This window comes from Lepidochelys kempii, chromosome 12 (genome assembly GCF_965140285.1).
Source record: "Lepidochelys kempii isolate rLepKem1 chromosome 12, rLepKem1.hap1, whole genome shotgun sequence".
NCBI lineage: Eukaryota > Metazoa > Chordata > Testudines > Cheloniidae > Lepidochelys > Lepidochelys kempii.
Window position 1 is genome coordinate 9,543,345 of NC_136391.1, and position 23,359 is coordinate 9,566,703.

A 23,359-nucleotide genomic window follows, 5' to 3' on the forward strand; every position below is an offset into this window, starting at 1 on the left:
AAAAGAATTTGCAGTCCAAATTAGCCCTTCAGTGACACCTGTGCAACCCCAGGGTCTTCAAAAGATTTGCACAGGTGTCACTGACAGAAACTTAGTAAGCAATCGTATTGGTTATGCACAAGAAGAAACCAAATCTAGCTCATTCTTCGCTGTGATAGTTCTGCAGTGCCCCAAAGTAAAAAACCGAAAAACGTAGTTTTATCACTGTTAAGAGTCTTATCTACTTTTATGAAGAGGAACCAGATCTGTTGAGTAAGGTGGTGTCATTTTTCAGCGTAGAAGTGAATTTTAAAGTATCAGCTCAGCTTAAAGACAAAGAAAAAAATGCCTGGAGTAATACATGTTATTTTGTGCCCGTGTTTCACAACCAGTAGTTGTCAGGGGACTTTCCTGCCCTGTTTCTGTATTAAGAGTAACGGAGGCAACAAAGGGGAGGCGGTGTTCTGTTTTGTTGTGAGCAGCCCACTAATCTGACTGCCTAGTTTTATTTAAACAAAAACATTGCAGAGAAGAGAGGATGAAAACTTAAAGAAGACAAGCGACATGTAAAGGGTGGTGGGGAAGAAATCAGTCAAACTTAACTTTGCCTCCAAAGAAAATTTGGAACAATATGTGCCAAGGTGAAAATAACAAATTGTTAGGTGATTACAAATTCCCATTTCTTATTTAAGGGTTTCATATCCAGTAATCAAATTTGTTTTGACCTGGCACATATTTTTGGAAACTTTATTCGGAGGCAATGTTAAGTTTGGGAGAGGGACATAAATTGGGGGAGGTAATAGTAAGTGGTGAAGGATTACTGACAATCAGGAAGCAGCTGGATCGCTACTGTAAAAAACTGGCAGTTCTCTCGTGAGGCCACCCTGTTAGCAGATGCTGTTGATCCTGCTGAGAGACAAGTATGTAACCTTTTTCTTTGGTCCTTTAAATATGTTTTGCCTGCCTTAGAAGTTCACTTACTTTAAAAAATACTAATTTGAGTATAACTATTCATTATCATTATTTTATTATTACATCAATCAAAATATAGTTTCTCGTCACTTTGACCATAACTAGAAGAAATAGTAACAAATATTTGTCAATTATTTTGTTGTTTGCAGTGTTGTTGTAGCTGTGTTGGTCCCAGAATATGAGAGAAAGTGGGTGAGGTAATATCTTTTATTGGACCAATGCTCTTCTTCAGGTATGGAGAAGGTAACCAGAGAGTCCAGGATAAAAGGTATTTACAGAATATACCTTGTATTTAGCTTGGACACACTGTTTACCTTCTCCAGACCTGAGGAAGAGCTCTGTGAAGCTCGAAAGCTTGTCCCTTCCACCAATAGAAGTTGGTCCAATTATTTTGTTGTCATATAACCTTTAAACAGGATAGACATAGAAAATTGTTATGGGAAAAGGTACAGTCATACTAAAAATAAGAAATTAATAAAAAGATGATTAGTAAAGTTGAAAGTGTAGAAGTCGAAAATGTATTAAACTTTTCATAGAATAATTCTTCTACTGCAACCCCCCCCACACAAAAAACCCAACAACAATAAACTCCTAAGTATGAAATAAACAATTAAGGGACACAGCCACTTTATTCATATCACCTGTTCCTCCTTAATTTACAAGGACTGCATGCAAATCATGACTCCCATCTAGGCTTAACTTTGCTCTCTCTTAATTTGCATGAGTATATGTAAAGTTAAGAACATGTTACTAGGAGACTATAAAACCTCATTTCCTTACCAAGGGATCTATATATTTAATATACTTTAACTAGGCTTGGAAGGATTAAATTTTTATTGGTAAATGTCAGCAAATGTTAATTTCACCATACACACACACAAACCAAATATTTCCATTGATAATAATTGAAATTTACAAACAGGAAAAGTAAGAAAAATGTCACTTAGGAACTTCTTAGAGTTTGATTAAGGATACTTACTTTATATATTTTGCCATCAAGTTCACCATTTGTGTTTTAATGGTTATAAAGCTTTAACTTTACAAATCTTGCTGTCTACTGTTGTTGAATAAAGCTTTAACTTTACAAATCTTGCTGTCTACTGTTGTTAAATGGGTAGTGATCAATGGCTCCATGTCTAGTTGGCAGCCGGTGTCAAGTGGAGTGCCCCAGGGGTCGGTCATGGGTCCAGTTTTGTTCAATATCTTCATAAATGATCTGGAGGATGGTGTGGATTGCATTCTCAGCAAATTTGCGGATGATACTAAACTGGGAGGAGTGGTAGATACGCTGGAGGGGAGGGATAGGATACAGAAGGACCTAGACAAATTGGAGGATTGGGCCAAAAGAAATCTGACGAGGTTCAAGAAGGATAAGTGCAGGGTCCTGCACTTAGGACGGAAGAAACCAATGCACAGCTACAGACTAGGGACCAAATGGCTAGGCAGCAGTTCTGCGGAAAAGGACCTAGGGGTGACAGTGGACAAGAAGCTGGATATGAGTCAGCAGTGTGCCCTTGTTGCCAAGAAGGCCAATGGCATTTTGGGATGTATAAGTAGGGGCATAGCGAGCAGATCGAGGGACGTGATCGTCCCCCTCTATTCGACATTGGTGAGGCCTCATCTGGAGTACTGTGTCCAGTTTTGGGCCCCACACTACAAGAAGGATGTGGATAAATTGGAGAGAGTCCAGCGAAGGGCAACAAAAATGATTAGGAGTCTGGAACACATGACTTATGAGGAGAGGCTGAGGGAACTGGGATTGTTTAGTCTGCAGAAGAGAAGAATGAGGCGGGATTTGATAGCTGCTTTCAACTACCTGAGAGGTGGTTCCAGAGGGGATGGTTCTAGACTATTCTCAGTGGTAGAAGAGGACAGGACAAGGAGTAATGGTCTCAAGTTGCAGTGGGGGAGGTTTAGGTTGGATATTAGGAAAAACTTTTTCACTAGGAGGGTGGTGAAACACTGGAATGCGTTACCTAGGGAGGTGGTAGAATCTCCTTCCTTAGAAGTTCTTAAGGTCAGGCTTGACAAAGCCCTGGCTAGGATGATTTCATTGGGGATTGGTCCTGCTTTGAGCAGGGGGTTGGACTAGATGACCTCCTGAGGTCCCTTCCAACCCTGATATTCTATGATTCTATGAATAATTATGGTCTGACACCCCCCACGCCCCTCCAACAGTGAAAATGTAAGTGGATAAAAATTGGAAAAAATGCTTAAACAAACATCAATAGTATTCATCAATATTATAAATAAATCAAAATTGAGTTCTGACAAGCCTAGCTATAACTTTAACAGAAAGGCTGCTGAAATCGAAATGGTCAAATATTGGTTGGTAAATGTACCAATCAGGAATGTCTACATATTCTTACATTTATGTAAGATACTGTGGATGGGATTTACGAAGTGACTTATGCATTGCAACGCTGAGCAACATCGCACTTAGAAATCACAGGAGCAACATTGTGAACTGCAAAGCCATGTTAGGGGCTTAGGCACTCTATACAATGAATGGGGAGAGACACGCACCTCAGAGTGCAATCCCACAGCTTGTTAGGTGGGGAGCTGCCTAAGCTAACCAATGGGAGATGCTTAGGAGAAGGGTGTGGGCTAAGCCCTGCCCCTCTCTCAGAGATAGGTACCTAAGTTTCTGGGCTGCAAGAAGGCGCCTAGTTCTGCTTAGCAATCCACAAACGGGATCCCACCTCCTGGAGTCAGGTGGCTTGGGAGCTTAAGCGATTTCTTGTAGGACTGAGTTAGGCACTCCACAAAATGGGATGGGGATGGCATTGCCCATCTCCTAACATTTAGCCCACCGGTTAAAGCACTTTCCTAGGATATGGGAGACCCAGGTTCAATCTCCCCTTCTCTGCCAGGGGGAGAAATGTGGGAGACCCCTGTTCAAATGCTAGCAGGAGAATACTCTGTGAACTATTCTGATATAGGGTTGTGGCCTAATAACTACTTAAGTATTTACAGTGGAACCATCATTGGGCCAAAGGAAGGATTGAGCCTAAGTTTTCTACAGTCCAAGTAAGGGCTCTAACAATGGGGATAAGGTTAGAAAGTGGATGGTGACATCTTTCTCTGTCGGGATTTTGAATGGGACCTGATCCAGTAAGTGTGTTCAGAGGCTGCCTAGTGGATTAGGCCCTGCATGTGATTTAGGTGGCCAAATGGCTATCTTTCCCTGGTTTGTGAATTGCTCTGGGGCTCAGGCTATGTCTACACTACTGTGGTAAGTCGACCTACGCTAGGCAACTCCAGCTACGTGAATAACATAGCTGGAGTCAACGTACCTTAGGCTGAGTTACTGCGGGGTCTAAACCGCGGGGAGGTCGACGGGAGAAAATCTCCCGTCGATTTATCTTACTCTTCTTGTCGGGAGTGGAGTTCAGGGGTCGACTGGAGAGGGATCTGCTGTCGATTTGGCAGGCCTTTAGTAGACCTGCTGTATCAACCGCTGGTGGATCGATCTCAGAAAGTCGATCCGGGCTGTAGGGTAGACCTGCCTTAGGTGGGAGAGAGGTCTCCAGATGCCTAGAATGAGGCAGCAGTGCACATGTCCAGAGGCAGAAACTTAGGCTGTAAGTTTAGGCACCCCCAGGATTCAGCATGAGTTTTGTGGATCAAGGTGAAGGGAAAAGTGGGAGTTAAGCACCTAAGTACCTGTGTGGATCCCACCCCATATATTCAACACAATCAGTAACCACAAAGATAGCATTTTCCCTTTATTTATAGAAAAACCTTAGTGCTCATTCAAAATATTTCACTGGTAGAGAAGTTAGGGAGCTCTGACATACATTCTCAGGCACCCTTTGATTAAATTAGAGCCTGACTGCAAATACATGTGGGTAATAATAAGTAAGAGCCAAGGGCTCGGACTCAGGATTTAGTACTGTGCTTTGAACAAGAACTGATTCAGACGTTAACAGCCAATTAAAAAAAATAATTAAGCTTAGATGCCTTGGCATTTGAGTGGCCAACCTGAGACATCTTGGACCTGATTTTCAACAGTACTGAGCAGCTGCAGCTCCCATTCAGTTTAACTGAAGTTGTGGGTGCATGGCACTTCTGAAAATTGGGCCTACAGGGTCTCACGTTGGGCATTCAAAACGAATGACCACTCTTGAAAAGTTTTGGCTAAACCCCACTTCGCCAGCGTCACCTCAGCTCGGTGGAGGTCCCTGACCAGCGTAGCTCAAAAGCGGTTTTGATTTGGGGTCTTGAAATAAAGGTGATCGCACAAGCAGATTATTTGGTTTTGGGATCCAGGCCAGGGCCTTGTTTCCAAAAAGATTATTTTTGCCAAGGCCAGGGTCCATTTAACAATCCCTCTCTCTGCTTTGTTTTAATCTGTTGCCGGTACAAGTCACAGAAGTTCCTTTCGCCGGAGGAGAGGGAACAGCTCGGGCAGCAGTTATCCCCTGCAGACGTGCTTCTCTCGCCTGGGAGGGTTTTTTCCCCCGACACAACACCACAGCCCAGAGAAAACAAGGGCGGCGGGGGTGGGTGGGTGTGTGTGTGTGGGGGGGGGGGGGATTAACACCCTCCCCACTCCCAGCGCTGCAGAGGGACTCTGGGGCAGGTGCAGTACCTGAGCCGATGTTGAACGCCCTGCTGGAGGCTGCCAAGCCAGGGCACCCGCGGGGGTTGGCACGGGGCAGCCAAGCCCCCCCCCAGCCCGAGCGCTGCCCAGCCCCGAGGCGCCCTGTCCCACCTCCCTCCCGCGGGGGAGCGGAGCGTGACCGATCCCCGCGCGCCCGGGCAGGAGCGTGGTCGGGACTCGGAGGCCGGCAGGTCTCGCCCGTCCGGCGGGGGCTGGGGGGCGGGGCGCAGCCGGAAGCCGGCGAGACGGGCTGAGCGAGGGGCGACGGCCCCGCTCCCGAGGTCCACGCGGGGGCGGTGACTCACGCCCGCCCAGACGCCGGCCAGGGAGGGGCGGCAGCGCGAGCCCCCGGGCTCGCGCCGCGCATGCGCGGCAGCCCCAGCCCGGAGTTGTGAATGGTGCGGCTGTTTGGCCGGAGTTTACGAGCCGGGGAGGAAGTCGGAGGGGGAGGGGGCTCGAGACGCGCGGCGGCGGCAGCAGCGCGAGCTCTGGCGGTTGCTGCTGCTCCACTCTGGGCGCGAGGCGGCGCGGCCGGGGGGAGGGGGCGCTGGGAGCCGGGTCGTGGCGGGGGGCGCGAACAAAGGGCAGCGGGGCGAGCCGCCGGGGCTGGGGCGGCGGCAGCAGCGGCGGCCCCACCATGCCGCGGGTTGTCCCCGACCAGCGGAGCAAGTTCGAGAACGAGGAGTTCTTCAGGAAGCTGAGCCGCGAGTGCGAGGTGAGGGGGGACCCCCCCCCCGAAAGGGGAGCCGTTCCCGCCGCTGGGGGGGGATGGGGGAGCCCGGTGGGCAGCCGCCCCCGTCCCGGGCCGGTGGCGCCCGCCGGCTGCCCGCCCGGGGTGCGCTCGCCGCACTCCGCCTCCCCTTATCTCTCGCGGCCGGGCGGGATTCCGCCTCTGATTTGTCTCCTGTGCCCCGCAGATTAAATACACCGGCTTCAGGGACAGACCCCACGAGGAGCGGCAGGCCCGGTTCCAGAACGCCTGCAGGGACGGCCGCTCCGAGATCGTAAGTGCCGCGCCGCCCGCACCCCCCATCCCATGCACCTGGGCCGCTCGCTTGGCCCCCGTGCGCCGCACAGACCCGTCGCCCGCGTGAGCAACCCGGAACTGTGCCGAGCCCGGCCACCCGGCCCGCTGCCGAGCGCCCGCCGCCGCCGCCGAAACAAAGCTGCGGATGCGGAACGGCTCCAGCGGCAGGAGCCACTTCCTTATTGCCTGCCCCGTTCCGGCGCGCCGAGCGGGAGAGCCCTCGGCGCGGCCGCTGCTGCAAATTGCCTGCTGTCGGCGCGGCCGGGCGCTTGGTCCACACGTTTATCAAAGCCCAAACTCCCCCACCTCCGTAGGTTGCGTAAACACCCCCCCCCCCCCCCCGCCGCCGTGTAACTCACTGTTGCCGCCGCCGCCAGCAAAAGTGTTTGGACAACCGTGTTTTCACTTCATAGGGAATAAAAAGGGGAAACTAAAAAGCCAATTTAAACCCAGCTATCCGCTTCTGTAAAGAAATACCTGTGTCTTTCTGTCCAGCAGCTTAACTAAAATGTATAGTAACGTTTTAAAAATACTTTAAGGAAGAGGAAAAACAAGGAGGAGTCCTTGTGGCACCTCGGAGACTAGCAAATTTATTCGTGGGCTAAGACCCACTTCATCAGATGCATGGAGTGAAAAATACAGTAAGCAGTATATATGTTATAGCAAATAAATAAATATTGCTTACTGTATTTTTTCACTCCATGCATCTGATGAAGTGGGTTTTAGCCCACGAAAGCTTATGCCCATATAAATTTGTTAGTCTCCGAGGTGCCACAAGGACTCCTCCTTGCTTTTGCTGATACAGACTAGTGCAGCTACCACTCTGAAACCTTTAACACTTAAAGTCATTGATTTAAAACTCTCATGGATGGGTGGGGCAGAGTGGATGCTGTTCAAGGGATGTTTTGTAGAAATGTTTTGTAGAAGTTATCGGTTTCGGTATGTAAGATTCATAATACGTATTCTGTGACTTGTTTACAAAGTATCCCATGATTTATTTAAAAATAAGTATTATAAGATAAATACATCAGATGTTGATTTAAACAATTATTTACTTATCTGTCCCCTAGGGAATCGGCCTTGCATTGGAACATATAGTGGTTGTGCTTCTAAAGTGTAGCATCCAGTTGCGGAAAGCTTTAGTTATAGATGTACTCTAGAAAAGAAAGGGAAGATACATTTTCATTAACATTTAATATTCTCCATATACCAGTATTTGCTTTTATAAAAGATAATTTTAGAAAACTTTTTTTGCCTAATAGTAATAGCTAATGCTGCTATTACTAGAGGAATAAAAACATATGTATCTTGTACATTAGGATTTAAAAGTAGTGTTATGTATGTGAAAAAGTACTTTATAGCCAACAAAATGATCTGTGAGAGTATATTGGCAGTTCTTCCTTCGCCATTGCATATATTGAAATTATAAGCTACTTATTTCAACTTTAAATTCTTTTGTCAAAGAAGTAGTGACTTCCAGGAATAAATAAGACTAATATGAAATTGTTCTGAACTCTAGCCTATCATTTGGTTAAAATGAATTAGTAAATAACCTTGATATACTGAAATTTAAAATGGAAAAAAAATGCAGTCACCGAAAGCTTTTTGAAATAGAGTAAATCTTTTCTAAATCAAATAAGGCACATTTCAAACTAAACTTTAACGTTTGAAATATTGGATTTTTTCTTAGTGATGGTACTAGTCGACCACTGTGATCCATGAAGTAAAAGAGAAGATTAATATGGCTCCATGTAGTCAAAAAGTGACTAGAATTTATTTCCTGATTTATTTCTGCTTGATGCTTCTTGAATAAGATCTGTATTTTGTAGCGTGCTTGTTAGTGATATGGTTGTTTGTACAGTTCCTTAAAACATTCATATTGAAGTCACCGATTTTTTTTTTTAAACAATGAAAATCGTGGCAGAGTTTTCCTCTTCATTAAGGGTTTATTTCAAGTGAGATGAGGTTTTACCTGATTTTTGATATTTGTAAGAATTTTCATTTGTTGTGGCATATATTTGGCTTAATAAAAGACTTCCATATGCTTATCGTAAACCTATGTTACTACATAGAAAAACTAGGGATTTTTTATGCACAATGTACATAGTGGAATATACCTTTACATAAATTATTAAAATAAGTTACTGTATTCACTTTGTGAATAGAAGAGGGGAGTATTCTAATATAGCCGATTCCTATTATACTAGTTATTATCTGTTTTCAACAGTTGTCTAATACAGCTAGAGTGTATTGTGTATTGTAAGTGAGCAAAGTTTATAGAGAATCTGTAGAAAAAAGTAGATACTATTCAAACCCCTGCGTAGCAAATCTCTTGGGTTTGTTTAAATTATTGTATCACTGAGCATGATTTTTTTTTTAGTTTTAAAAAGTTTACTGTTGAAAATAATTATGGATGGAGAAAAACATAAATTTTTGCTAGCTTTTAAGGTTCCTAGACCGGTGGCAATGCACAGTATACATCTGTAACCGACCACTTCAGTGAAAACTTCAGATCTAAGCTTATAATTAGTTACAGCTAATACGGTTTGTGAAGAGTTGTTTTTGTAAAATGGGAAATTACTGTCTCTTCACTATCTCATTTCTGTGCCTGCCATCTCTCCTTGCCAGAACTCTGCCCCTTAAAATCTCTGGTGATGCCTGTTACACACAGTTTTTCAGTCTATTATAATAAGAAGAAATGGCTTCTTCTTTTCTTGACCTAAGACATCTGGTTTGGTCCAGTAAGACTGATTGCTTGTTACATATCCATTTAGAAAGTGAGGGTATTGTATGATCAAAGTTTTAAAAACTAACCAGTTAATTCAGTAAAAAAAAATTATGTAGACGATTTGCTATAGATAAAGAATTTAATCTCATCTCTACATAGGAAGGTTTGCGCCTTGTGATGGCAGCGTGTCCAGAAGTAGTCTAAAAGTAATATAAAGATGGAGTTAGGACATGAATGCGTCATACAAAGGTCACTGTTCTCTAACTTCAGACCAAAGTGATCATGACATGAACAATTTTTTAAAATCAAACAAGTCATTACTGAGATGTAGTCTTAAATTATCAGTGGTATATTGTTTCGCGTATTTTGAGGAGAAAGCCTACCTATAGCCACAATAATCTTCCAAAAGTGGTGGTTGTGCATGTGCAATAACTCCCCTGACACTTACTGTACATAAATACTCAGTTAACCTGAATGGTTCTGAACAAGTTCTTCTCGTCTGTTAGGTAATGAAAAGCCCTTTTGGAAAAGAAAAATAAATGTAACCAATAACCTTTACAGTCTATTGATCCATAAAACTACTTTTGAAACTTAAAACCCCCCAAACCCTGTGTTAAGCATATTTTCTGGGTAGATTTAAATAGTCTTGGTCTCTTGCGTATACATATTTTATAATCACCTATAAATCTTTTATGGTAAATCTTTTAAGTTCAAATGGAAATTGTTTTTTTTAATGTTGAACACTGTGACAACAGCCAAGAGTTTTAAAGGGCCATATCCAACCTAAAACAACCGCTGGCTGCCTGACCTGCAGAAAGTCTGTGCTATTTTGAAGTCACTCTATAACTTTGGTATCAGAGTGCTGATGTGGTGGCCTGTTCCTCCTCTTTGTTGTGACTGCATAATATTGGTTTAGATGTTACATGACCATCAGGTTTCCACTTGCTCTGTCATTTATGGCAGTCAGACTCATGGGAATGACATCCTGATGAGGATGGAAGACTGGAATTCCTTCCATGGCTGACATCTAATCAACGTGGGAATAACTTGAAAAGCCCTGGATTGACAGGCACCCCTCTCTCCTTTCTAGAGCTCAACCAGAAAGCCAGAAATAGGGTTTGTGGGACTGTAGACTACGTGCTAGCTCCCTACAAAACACTAATGATGATGGATGGTCAATACATCACTGATTTTTTACGTACATACCGATAGTAGTCAGACATGCATATCTGCTGATTGGGAGAATAGGAGAGGCATCCCCAGCCTACACACAGTAGGGTTCCTTTGTGTGTGTGTGTGAGTGTGAGGGAGAGAGTGAGTGGGTTGGGGAAACATGGCAATAACAGCCACGTTTACATGATACATTAGATGGGCTATTGGATTTTGTACATGGACTATTGATCTAATATAATTCGTTGGGGGGTGGGGGAACACAATGCTGCTAAAAATTCACATGATAAAAGTCTCACTATTTTTAGATAGCCTGTATCTGGCCTATAGACTAAGGCTGCACAGTTCCAGTGGGCGTTGGCATGCATTCATATTTTCTGTCCTCTTTTCCCCGTCTTCAAGCTTTTCTGTGATTTCCTGGATACATGTAAGGATTTCTTCTCTTAGTGCTGCATGCTAGGTTGACTTTTCCCCGAATAGAATATATTACTGCAGAGCTAGCATCCATGGGCCTTCAGAAACTTGTGCAGTCTGGAAAGCTGCAAAATTCAGCTGGGTCAACCCTTTCAGTGTTTTGTATTAGCGTGTACATGTTTGTTTTTAATAACAGCCTTAGTTTTTAAAGGCTAAAAATGCAGAGAAGATGGTAGTAAAGCTGCTTGGCCATGTTGGTGTTACTGCATTGTTGATTCAGAACAGTGTTTCAATCTAGAAAATTGTTTTTCAAAATATTGTATTTTACATATGAGCAAACAAAAAACTACAAAGTGGGAAAATGATGTAATGCAAGGAATCTCCACCAGAGTTCTGATGACAATGGCTCTAGTTCTATTCTTATGGTTTACATGTTACATGAACCTGTTGATGGAGTACATCCTTAAGTTACACTTCTGTCTAGCTTTTTACTACACGTTTTCAAAATGTTTTTCTTTATACGTTTTGTATTCTAAACAGATTAATATACTGGTGCAATATCACCTTGATACTAATGACCGCTGTCGTCAATTTTAATGACTGTCTGTGTTAGCTTAATGGGAATGCTCAAAAACTGCTTATAAGAGAAAGTCAATAGCTAAAACCTAATCACGGGATATTAGTCTCCTTCTGCTTCAAAAATGTCAGGGCAAAGCAGGTTTCATGTTCAATGTGAGAGATATTGATCCTGTGACACTGTTCTACTACAATGACTTATACAAAATGATGCAGAGCGAACTATATTTTAAGTGATAGTGCAGTAGAGTGATTTTTTTATTACCAGTAAATTGCTGAATTCTGTGTTGCTTAGAGCAGTGGTTCTCAAAGCCAGTCTGCTGCTTGTTCAGGGAAAGCCCCTGGTGTGCCGAACCGGTTTGTTTACCTGCTGCGTCTGGAGGTTCGGCCGATCGCGGATTCCACTGTCCGTGGTTTGCTGCTCCTGGTCAATGGGGGCTGCAGGAAGGGCGGCCAGCACATCCCTCGGCCCACACTGCTTCCCGCAGCCCCCGTTGGCCTGGAGCGGCTAACCGTGGCCAGTGGGAGCCGCGATCGGCCGAACCTGTGGACGCAGCAGGTAAACAATCCGGTCCGGCGCTCCAGGGGCTTTCCCTGAACAAGCGGCGGACCGGCTTTGAGAACCACTGGCTTAGAGGAAACATCTATTTTATGCTCCTCTCAATAAATCATCTCCCTAATTCAGCTTATTTTGAGCTGTATTTTTATGTACTTCTTATGAATAAACTGTTTTTTGGATTAGTATTCTTTTAAATTTAAGTGAATAATGGTAGTCAGTCCAGAAATTTGATTACAAGACATTCTATTTGGTATAACTGTGTTTTAAGGGTATGTTCTGGTATAAGTGTGTATCCGTGTATGCATATTTACACACTGTACTATAGCATAACTGAAACAGTGAATCAGAATTCTACTTCTACCCACATTGTTTTACCCCTCCCAGCTGTGCAAGTTGGAGCTCTCTTTCCCTGTTTGAATTGCTGTGATATGCATGAGTCTAAACTTCTTGTGAATGAAAATGAAACTTTATTTTCAGTTGAAGGTCATGGTTTTCTTGAATACAAGGGTACTCATTTCTGATAAGGTTAAGTTAATGTACCTTCAAGAGTTTTTGAGAGAGCATATAACAGATTTCTTATACATGGAAATCTACTAATCTGGATTTCTCTGAAGTGTTTGTTCACTCACACACTAGCTATGGTGGCAATAAGATTTCGCAACTTGACAGTGTAATATTATATAGTATATGGAGGGGGTACATTGATGGTGCGTTCGCTCACCTGTCTATCAGCATGCAAAATAAGGGTAAATAAATATTTTCCTTGCATTTTTGTCTTTAGATCTCAGGTAATATGCCTCCTGGATTTATATATCTGTGAAAAACAGATAGGATTTTTTTGTTCAAAATCTGTGCTCCCAGTAACAAGTCTCTGCAGCTCACTTTCTTCTGAAAGTTCTTCTAACTGGGAAAAATGCTACTTTTTACAACATGTAAGCACTTTTTTAGTAGGTTTTGGTACTGAGTTGTTGGTACGGGATTTCCTGACAGAATTCTGAAATAACAGATTCTAATGTCAGCAAAAACTGATTTGAAAGAAAGTATTGATTCCATGTTGTATTTTATATCCGAAGCAGCCAATGGCAAATGTTGTCAAAATGGAATCAGATGTTTGTAACTTAATACTTAAGAAAAATGATGAGTGCATGTTTTTGACTTTAAGTATTCTCTATGCTGCTTGGCTTAAGACATAAACTGATGTAAAAATAAATGACTGCCTGCATAATTTATGTAATGTCTTGCTCCCTGATCCTGTTTGTATTGATTTTTCTAAAAGGCTTTTGTGGCCACAGGAACCAATCTGTCTCTCCAGTTTTTTCCGGCCAGCTGGCAGGGGGAGCAGCGACAGACACCGACCCGGGAATATGTTGACTTTGAAAGAGAGGCAGGCAAGGTAAGAAGGAAATTGTTGCAATTCAAAGATTTTTGTGTGCAGTGTCAGTGGGCTTTTAATATAAACTGTGTGTTGTTCGAAATTCTTAGTGTTCCACAGTTCAATGCATAGTAGAATTAGTTATAAAAAATACCAGTGAAAATTATTAAGATGAAGTCTGCTGAATTTCTCGAAGGATTGTTAAAAATAAATTTAATTGTAACTTGTTTTAAAATACTTTTTATTTTTCTTGGGGAAAGGTATGTGGGGTAATACTTGGTTCTTTCCTTCTATTAACTTTCATTTATTTTGGAGGGCAGAAGCCCACTTCTTCATAATAAAATGCTTAGGAAAAACTGAAATTTGTTAGTTTTTAATTTAGTTAAATTTAGTTTAATTTAGTTTTTAATTTAGTTTTTACACCTTTGGGACTACATTCAAATTACAGACCTTAACTAGCAAGTTATCTTTGAGACTAATGAAAATTTCTCTCTGAGCACATTCCCTTGGCAGGGCTCAGGTTGGCAATTCATATGAAGTGTAGGAATTGCTTGCTCTTGTTCTTCCACTAGACATTTGTGCTTGACTTTCACCATCGCAAATTATAAAGAATAAATACTACTTTTAAATAAATTGCTGACTCTGCCTGTTTTGCTGTTCTGAAATGGTTGATCCACAGACTAAAATTCCTTAATGGCACAGTGGTACTCTATTAGTGTTTAGGTTATGTCGTTCATCTCAGAAAACTTGTTTGAGAGGTCACTGTGGTAAATTTACTGGGGATTTTTTGGGGGTTTTTAAATGTATGGTTTCACTATATAGGAAAAACACTTAAAAACAGTGCTTAGTGGATATGTTTCTCTATACTATGTAGGCTATAGGGGCCTGATCCAAAGCCATTGTAGTTAGTGGGACTTTTCCATTGACCATGGGCTTTGGGTCAGACAGTGTATATACTCTTGGACTCCTCCCAGGGCCGGGTAACTTTTCTGTACTTTTTGTTTTCTAATAACTCTCTTTTTAGAAAGATTCTTAAAGGGACTTCCTCAACTTAAAACTCTCACTATCTGTTTTCAACCTCCTTTTGTTACAAGTAACTACTAACATTAAAATAACTGAAAGACGAGGAAATACTTCATAAAGTTTTACATAGCCTGTTGGGTTTTCCCACATCAGTATAAAAAGGAAAATCCGATTGCAAAAGCACAAAAATTCTCAGAGGACTTACTTGGGGTCAAATATGGTACCTGAAGTTTCTTTTTAACTCATATTTTGAAATTAACTGGAGTTCAAGTTGATAATATCATGTTTGTGTTTTGTAAACCTATTCTACTGTAGTGTGGAAGCCTGCAAAAGTTTTTAAAAAACACATTTTGGGCAGGGAGCAGTTGGGGAAGGCTGGGTACTGGCTTTTGTGGTGAACAAGATGAATTGAGTTTGGCTCTTACTGAAAAATATTGATTCTGGCTCATAATTGAATGAGGAATTTTTTCTTGTAACATAGCAAACTGAAGTCTGTTTTTGCCTATTCCAAAAATAAACAATTTTATTTACTTCCTTAATTTTTTTTTTTAACTTTGTTTCCTTGGAATGAATTTTTAAAGTGGTGAATTAAGAATTTAAGAATGGCCATACTAGGTCAGACCAATGGTACTTCTAGCCCAGTTGCCTGTGCCAAATGCTTCAGAGGGAATGCACAGAACCGGTTAATTCATAAAGTGATCCATCCTCTGTTGTCCAGTCCCAGTTTCCAGCAGTCAGAGATTTAGGGAGACCCTGAGCATAGCATTGTGACCCTGAACATCTTGGCTAATAGCTATTGATGGACCTATTTGCCATAATCCTATCTAATTTTTTTTTAACTCAGTTGTACTTCTGGCCTTCACAACATCCCTGGCAATACTTTCCATTTATCAACACTGAATTTCATTTGCTATTTTGTTGCACAGTCACCCAGTTTAGTGAGATCCCTTTGTAACTCTTTATGTTCAGCTTTGGAGTTAATTATCTTGAATAATTTTGTACTGTCTGCAAATTTAGCCACCAGATTTGCAGGAACTTAGTATATGCTACTGCAAAGCCAGATAGAATTGATCTTATCACTATATACTACTTCTTGCTTTTTAGATGTTAGTTTATAGTAAACTTTCAGAATATTTGGCTAAATAGGTTGTCTTCCGTATTTTTTCATTTAAGGCCATTTACAAGTAGAAGATCATCCAATAAAACATGAATGGTATTGTACTGTACTTTGAACAAATCATGAATTCCTGGGTGTGATTTAACGTTATTATAAATCACATGTGACATCAAGCTTGTACTATACAGACTTGTTTTAAAGTGAATCTGCTCCCATAGCATGTTGAGAAGAGAAGCAAACCGGGCCGAAGTGCATTATAAACAGAAAGCACCTGATGGCATTATAGTATTGTAGTTTAGTTGTCTGTCACTTACTCTTTATATAACTTTGTAAGGAGTTTTATTATGATTTATTTATTTTTTTTTGCACATATTCAACTGTCTCTATGCTCAGATGTGATTTCTGTAGCTCCATGCAACATTTTTTTGTAAGCTTTAACTCTTGAGGCAGTGGCATAATGTGTGTTTGTTCGTCACTGGAGCTGTGCCAGCAAGGCATGTTTTTAATTATATGAATAAAATATAGGCTATTGAGGGAGCTGTCATTTAATTATTATTCTAGGCATAACTCTGGGATCCTGAATGTAGATAAAGTTAAACTTACAAATACTGGAATCTTTTTATTCTAGAATTCTTTACTGTTTCAGAGTGTTTGGTTAACCAACTAATGTCCCAGAAATAGTTTATTCAGAATTTGTAAGTGCATTACTGCCATCTATAAACAGTTTTTGTCCTTAATCATGTAATTTTATTCTCCAGATAAACAGTTTTCTAAGGAAGCTTTTAAAAAACATTCCATAGTTGAGACCAGTTTGTTGTCCAAGGATAATGAATTAGCATCCTGTTCTTTATCCACAGAATAGGAGTGTGACATACGAGGCCTTTTCGAGGATAACAAATTCCTTAATAGTTATTGGGACTCTGGGGGATAGATCTTCGCAGACAGATAAGTGCAGTTTGAGTTATTTTGTACCTACGAGGATATATACATTCTAGAGGCAAATTTTCTAGAGCCTAAAGATCATAAAACAAAATCTTACAACAATCTTCTAAAAATAAAAAGCTCAAAAGAAGTGTAGGAGTTACACAGTGGATCAGACTTGTGGCCCACCTAGTCCAGGGTCCTGTCTGACAGATGTTTCACAGGGAGGTTCAAGAAACCTAGCAGTAGGCAGATGTAAGGTAATCTGCCCACATGAATGTCTCATCCTCATCCCTCTGAGTTAGAGTTCGGTTTAAACATTTTTTTTTGTTTTTCTATGTCCCTAATAGTTTTTGTCATGCTTCTCTGAACCTATTCTAATTTTAGAACACTATTTGATGTATGGCAACCAAATATTGCACACAATATTCCAGAGGAAGCTGTGCCACTGAGTTATATAAAACTTTATATTTTTCCCCATATTAATCTCCATTTCATTCCTTATGTAGTTTAACATCTTGTTTTGCTTTTTTTGATGACAGTTGCACATTGATCAGAGGTCCTCCACACAGCCTGCCTCCAAGATGCCTGTGTCTTTTCTTGAGTTCATATAGTAAATTTAGACCCTTGTAAAGTGTTTGAGTAATTGAAATCTCTTCTTCCATTTTGCATTAATTAGTATTGACATTGTCTGCCGTTCACCTAGTTTAGGTCCCTCTGACATTCATCACTCTTCAAATTATGCCGTGTTTGACATCATTAATAAATATATTAAACACTGGACGGAGTATGGCACATTGAGGCACCCTGCTGTTAACCTTTTGCCAAGATGTAAATTGACCATTTATTCCTATTTTGTTTTCTGTGTCTTACCAAGTTTTTCATGCATGACCGTGCCTCTCAGACGATGACTTAGTCCCTCATAAGAAGCTGAAGAAACTTTCTCAAGGTCCCGCTGGAAGTATAAATAAATTGTTAACCAGTTCTGCTTTATCCACTACTTTACTGGCACATTAAACATTCCTAGACATTAACAAGACAGACTTTTCTTCGCTGAAAGCACGCTGGTTGGACTCAGTCATGTCCTGATGTTCACTTCTTAATTACCTTTCCAGCCAGTTTACTGAGGTGACGCATACTGGTCTGTAATTCCCCAGATCGCCCCTTGCACCTTTTTAAAATAGTTTTAGAATATTGTTCTATCCTTCAGTCCTTTGGTATGGTGGCTTTTTTTAATGGGATTTCATATTTTTGCTCGCAGCTCAGCTGCTTCATGCTTGAGCTCCTTCAAAACTCTTGGAGGTGTATCATCTGGGCCTGATGACTTATTTCTTTTTAAATGATCAGTCTGTTCCAGCATCTCTTCTTCTGACACCTCAGTCTCTTATAGTACCTCATCTTTATTGCCAAAAAAGGTCAGGTTGGTAATAGGTATTTCCCTGACATCCTTTGTGGTAAACTGATTAAAAAAATGAGTTAGTTTCTCAGACATGTCCTTATCTTCCTTAACTGTTCTTTAACCTTTGGTAATCCAATGGACCCATCAATTTTTTTTCTGGCTTTCTGCATTTAAATAATTTGTTTTTATACCTATTTGCTCTTAAATCCATTTTTATCCTCCCAGTTTTCCTCTTATGTACGCCGTATGCATAACTCTAATGTTGTCATTGCAGACTGACGCACTTTCAGAACAAAATCTTTAGGTTAGCAACTTTTTTAGCATCTCCATACTTACTGAGATTCATCTTTTTCTAGTGGTCTAAACTCGGCCATCCACACTGTAAAGGCAAGATGTCAAATTTCCTAATACCAGCCTCTAGCCTCCTAATATTTGTCAAAGTGAGAATGAAGATAGAATAATTGTATGAGTTAACTTTTATAGTGGGGAGCCGGCTATAAGATTTGAGTGTTGCATGGATTACTATAGTTTCTGAAGTCCTTGCAGCATAGGTTTTGGGGAATATCCAGTCTTTGGGTTTTTTGTGATTCTCCTTTGTTCACACTTTGGCCTCTGTTTACTAGACTGAATTGTTGCAGTTGTGTGGTTTCATATTTTTTTCAATGTGAGAGAGAAGTAAAAGCTTCATCTCCTTAAAGATTTGATTGAGTCTATCTCTTTGTGAAATTCAGGTAAAAGAATTCCTCCACCTTTTTAAAAGGAATTGTGCAAACCTATGAGTTATCTAGACACTTACTACTAAAAATCTTGGTAACTTAAAATGATTTTTCTGTAATTTATTGGAATGCATCTTAAGTTATTTTATCATTCTGATTGAGTATTGGAATACACGAGTAGCTGTGATAATTATTGGGCCTTAGAACTGGATTGATTTTCCAGATAAGCTTTAATTGGTATATGTTCATTTATTTTGGTTGGGATTTGTAAAGGAGCCTAGGAGACTTAGGCACTCAATTTCCAGTGACTGTCAATGGAAACTGGATGCCTAACTGTTTGGCTGCTTCAAAAATCTTCCTTCTCATGTTCTTTGATGGTAAAAGCTATTGAATCAAAGCTGGTAGCAAAGGGATGCCACTGATGTGGAGAGTAAAAGGATTACCTCTGATGAGGATACACCGTTTTAAAGGAAAGAACTCTAAGTCTTCATCTTTGCTTGTAGCTGTAGCACTTCAGTATAGACACTCACTACAGCGACAGGGAGCGGTTTATCACATTACTGTAGTTCAGAGGTGGGCAAACTATGGCCCGCAGGCCACATCTGGCCCCCGGGACTGTCCTGCCCGGCCCTTTAGCACCTGGCTGGGGAGGCTACCCCCTGGCCCCTCCCCTGCAGCCACGCCGCTGCATGGGCAGCGCTCTGGGAGGCGCGGCAGCGTGTCTGGCTCCGGCGGGGCTGCCAGACATGCTGCTGTGAGTGGCATGGTAAGAGGGTGGGGAGCGGGGGGGGGGGTCTGATATGGGGCAGAGGGTCCCAGGAGGCAGTCAGGGGACAGGGGGTGATTGAATGGGGCTGAGGTTCAGGGAGGGGGGGCACTCAGGGGACAGGGAACAGGGGGCATTTGGATAGGGCACAGGTTTGGGGGCGGACAGGGGATGGGGAACGGGGGGGCTTAGATAAGGGGTGGCATCCCAGGGGGTAATTAGGGGCCTGGGTCCCAGGAGGGGGCAGTAAGAGGACAAGGCGGGGGCGGGGTTGGATGGGTGGAGAGGTCTGAGGGGGGCAGTTGGGGTGGGAAGTGGGAGGGGTTGGATAGGGGGCAGGGGCCAGGCTGTTTGGGGACGCACAGCCTTCCCTACCCAGCGCTCCATACAGTTTCGCACCCCGATGTGGCCCTCGTGCCAAAAAGTTTGCCTACCACTGCTGTAGTTGATCCACCTCCCTGAGAGACAGTAGCTAGATTGATGGAAGAATTCTTTCACCAATCTAGCGTTGTCTATGGTGGAGTTTAGGTCAGCATAGCTGCATCAATTGGGTGTGGATTTTTTTTTTCCAGTGTAGCCCAGCCCTTAGTAAATGAAGATCTCTTGCATGATATAAGCAATTAAATGCTTAGTAGATATTCAGCTAAAAGGTCAAGCAGGTTGGCTTATTGGCCTACCACAACATACTTTGTGCCTGACATATAGGAACAAAATAACTTTTCTCGTACTGAGGGTTATTATACCAACCACAGGTGTTTGCCAATGTAAGGATTATCATATCTCCTGTTTACTGGTTATTATATTTTCAGATGTTTGGGCTAAAAGTAGAATATCCATACATCTCCTCTGCTTCGCAAAGATCCAGGCTTGTAGAGAAGATAAGAGTAGACAAGAAAACTAGGATTTCAGGTATTAGACAATACCACAGATTATGTACAGGCAGGTTCTTTGCTTTCCTTTATGGAAGAATCAGGATAAACATTTTGTCCTATTCTCAATCTATCTTCAACTTGTCTGGAACTCAAGACCCAATTATTAAGTGCATTTAGTTTAAACAGGTTTTTGAGGTAGTGTAGTTTGTGTCAGTTTATTTTAACGTCAAGAATTGAGTGGTTGGTGAGGAGGTCAGGAAGTGGTAACTTTTTAAGAAATCAATCCACCCAAAAAAATTGTTAATGGTGTCTGACTTTTGGGAAATTCTCCTCAGACCATCTCTTGTCTGTACAAAACTGAAATTAATCTAATTTATTATTCTGACTAGAGTAAATTTTTCAGGAATCTGAGGTATAAAAAGCTTTATAATACCTCAAAACAACTACTTTGTTGATTTACTAAAGAAAATTTCTAGTCATCGTTGGGAATGTTCCTCATTAGAAGCTGATTGTCTTCTGTGCAGAATAAGCAAGATACTGTAAAATGTTATTGGGTGATGAAAGCTAAGTAGCTACAAAAAGTACAAAAGACAAAAATTGAATAACTTGCATTAGTTTGTCTTAATACCATACTATTTACTGAATAAATATTCATACATTAGATTCTTAACAGCACTGTGTGTACCATATGTGCTTAATTTCCTTCAGAAAGTTCCTTATTTAACCAGGTATTCAACAGTATATAAGATTTGGAAGTGGGGTAAAATAGTACAATAATTATAAGCAAAACGGGCAATTTTTAACTGTCTGTCTCTCTCTTTTCAGCATAAACTATAACATTTACATTGATTTGTTTCTGTGGCGTATGTGAAACAATTTTCAGTTTCTCTCACATTTTCTAGGGAAGTTTTACAAATGACACAATCGCCATAATTGGTACTCTTGTTGGGTGTCTCAGCAGAAAAGCCAAGGATTTGAATGGATATGAAGGTTATAGACCACACCTCCCCCCCCCCCCAAATAGAAATGTTTGAAGCATGTTTACAGGGAAGTTTGAATAAATCTTTTGCCCATCTCCTTGAGAAGCCTGGGCTTTCCATATATATGACAATTTTAGTTAACAAAGGTTAACAAAAATAATGGTATTTCATTGTATTTATTACAGTGGCTCTCAACCTTTCTTGATCTGCAAACCACAAAAGCTTAAAAAAAGAAAAGAAAAGAAATTGTCCCATGACCTGATTTGTGAAAAATTAATTGCAAATTTGTCAAAATGAATGTAATAAAATTTAAATAAACCAAAATGAATGGATTGAGAGAGAAAAATAACTAATACATGCAATCTAAAAGTTGAACTTGCTTTTCCAGCCATCAGTTTTTCTGTGCTGTTTTGTAGGAATGGATAGGTAAGGGTTCTCTCCTCTTCCTGTCTGCTTTCCTGGTGGAACTGGCTGCATGGTCTATTATAGTATTGCTTCGTGCTCTGCAGAACTGAGTTGTACGTGGGAAGAAGAAGGGGGCGTTAAAAGTTGCTGAGGGATTGGATGATAGTTAAAGGGGCAGAAGAAGTGAGTTGCTTTCCTTGCCCCTATTCGGTCCTAGTAGCATCCATAGTTGCTGCTTTTCTTTACATTAGGTGCTTTCTAATGGATGCACTCTTGCTATGTGTTTCTGAGTTCACTTCACCAATTCAGAAATGGTAGTCTAACAGACTAACAATATGTAATAGCTCGCCTTTAAACCTTGGTGCTCCATGTTCTTGGTGGGAAAAAAAACACACTGCACCAGTTTTGCGATAACTCCTGTTTCACTTACATCAGTTATTCTTCATCTCTTGTTTATCCCTTTTGTTATATCTTTTTGCTGTTTTTCTGAGCTGCCTGCCTTATCTCTTCCCCCCCCCACTCCCCACCCTTGAGAGCAAATGCTATCTACCATAATGCCATCCTAGTCAATTTTATTACTAGTAGCCAAAGCACTGCAGTTCCTGAGTACTACCTTATTCCAGAATAGTGCAGAACACTGATTATTCCTCCCTAGTCTGCTGCCCAGATGTGTGGCAGAATTCCAGTTGGCAAGCATGGTGGTCTTGCCATGTATAAATGCTTTAAGGGGAGCGCTGTAATTTATTTGTAAATTTAATTTCCCCTTTCCCCCCACCACCCCCGCTACTATTTAGGTTACATTTTACCATGTATTGTGTCTACATTTAGATTAGAGGAAGCCCTTTTTGTAGTTTTTAATTGTAATTCAGTATTCTCACACCATCTCAGAATATTGAAAATAAATTTCCTCACCGATTTTTTGTAATTTTCCATCTGGAAAGCATATAATGTGTCTAAACATGGGAGAAAACAGCACAATTTTAGTTGTGTGAGTATGGTTTGTTAGTGAAATGTATGCATAGTTATAGTTAGACTTGGAAATATTGGATTTTTATCTGTAAATGTTGATTTCACCATACACTTAGAAACCAACAAAAATATTTCCATTGATGATCAGAATTTACAGATAGGCAAAGTAAGAAAAATACAGTGTGAGAACTTACTGCAGTTTGGTTTAAGGATATTTACTTAGACTTGTGAAGTTGATAGTTCGCATTTTAGCGGTGATAAAACTTTTAAGTTTTTGAATCTCACCATCCGTCATTGACACCCCCCCCTAATTTTCTGAGAAAAATTTAAATAGATAAAATAAACATGAATATGAAATTATATAAAATAAAATTATATAATTGAAATTATATAAAATAAAAATCAAATTCTGCCAAGCCTAGTTTTAATAGAAGTGTAGAAGCATTTTTCTTTTTAATATTGCATCAAAATGACAGCATTGTTCTTTTAAAAACATATTGTATTGCACCTCATTAAAATTAAAGAATTGCAGTTTTTCAAAAACTGCCATTTGCGTAGTAGAGAGGGTAAGGTTTAAGTTTAAAAGCCTTTGCAGGGTTTGGTCAAGTATAATGTATGCCCCATGCCCAGTCCAACAGTTCAGAATTTTTGATTATGGGAATTACTCCAGGTTTGCATGTTGGTACCTGTATTCCAGAATGCTACTGTATCAGGTTTTATCTCTCAGAAAATAATTATGGGGAAATAACTATCTCTCATTTAAGAATACAGTTTCGGTACAATTAAAT

The 23,359-nt window shown here is 41.0% G+C and overlaps 1 protein-coding gene across 9 annotated transcripts in view; it reads left to right on the forward strand.

The window, feature by feature from the left end:
* Nucleotides 1–6,119: 6,119 nt before the first annotated feature.
* CBFB (core-binding factor subunit beta) overlaps nt 6,120–23,359 on the forward strand; it is a 64,312-nt gene continuing 47,072 nt past the window's right edge. For 5 of the 9 annotated variants that reach the window (XM_073307485.2, XM_073307484.2, XM_073307489.2 and 2 more), the window contains exons 1-3: nt 6,120–6,272; nt 6,475–6,561; nt 13,308–13,424. In XM_073307485.2, the coding sequence (XP_073163586.1) occupies nt 6,195–6,272; nt 6,475–6,561; nt 13,308–13,424 (282 nt within the window). In that variant the 5' untranslated portion in view covers nt 6,120–6,194. Of the gene's footprint in view, nt 6,273–6,474; nt 6,562–12,735; nt 12,964–13,307; nt 13,425–23,359 lie in introns of those variants that run through there. The other 4 variants (XM_073307487.2, XM_073307491.2, XM_073307492.2 and 1 more) reach the window with 2 other exon arrangements.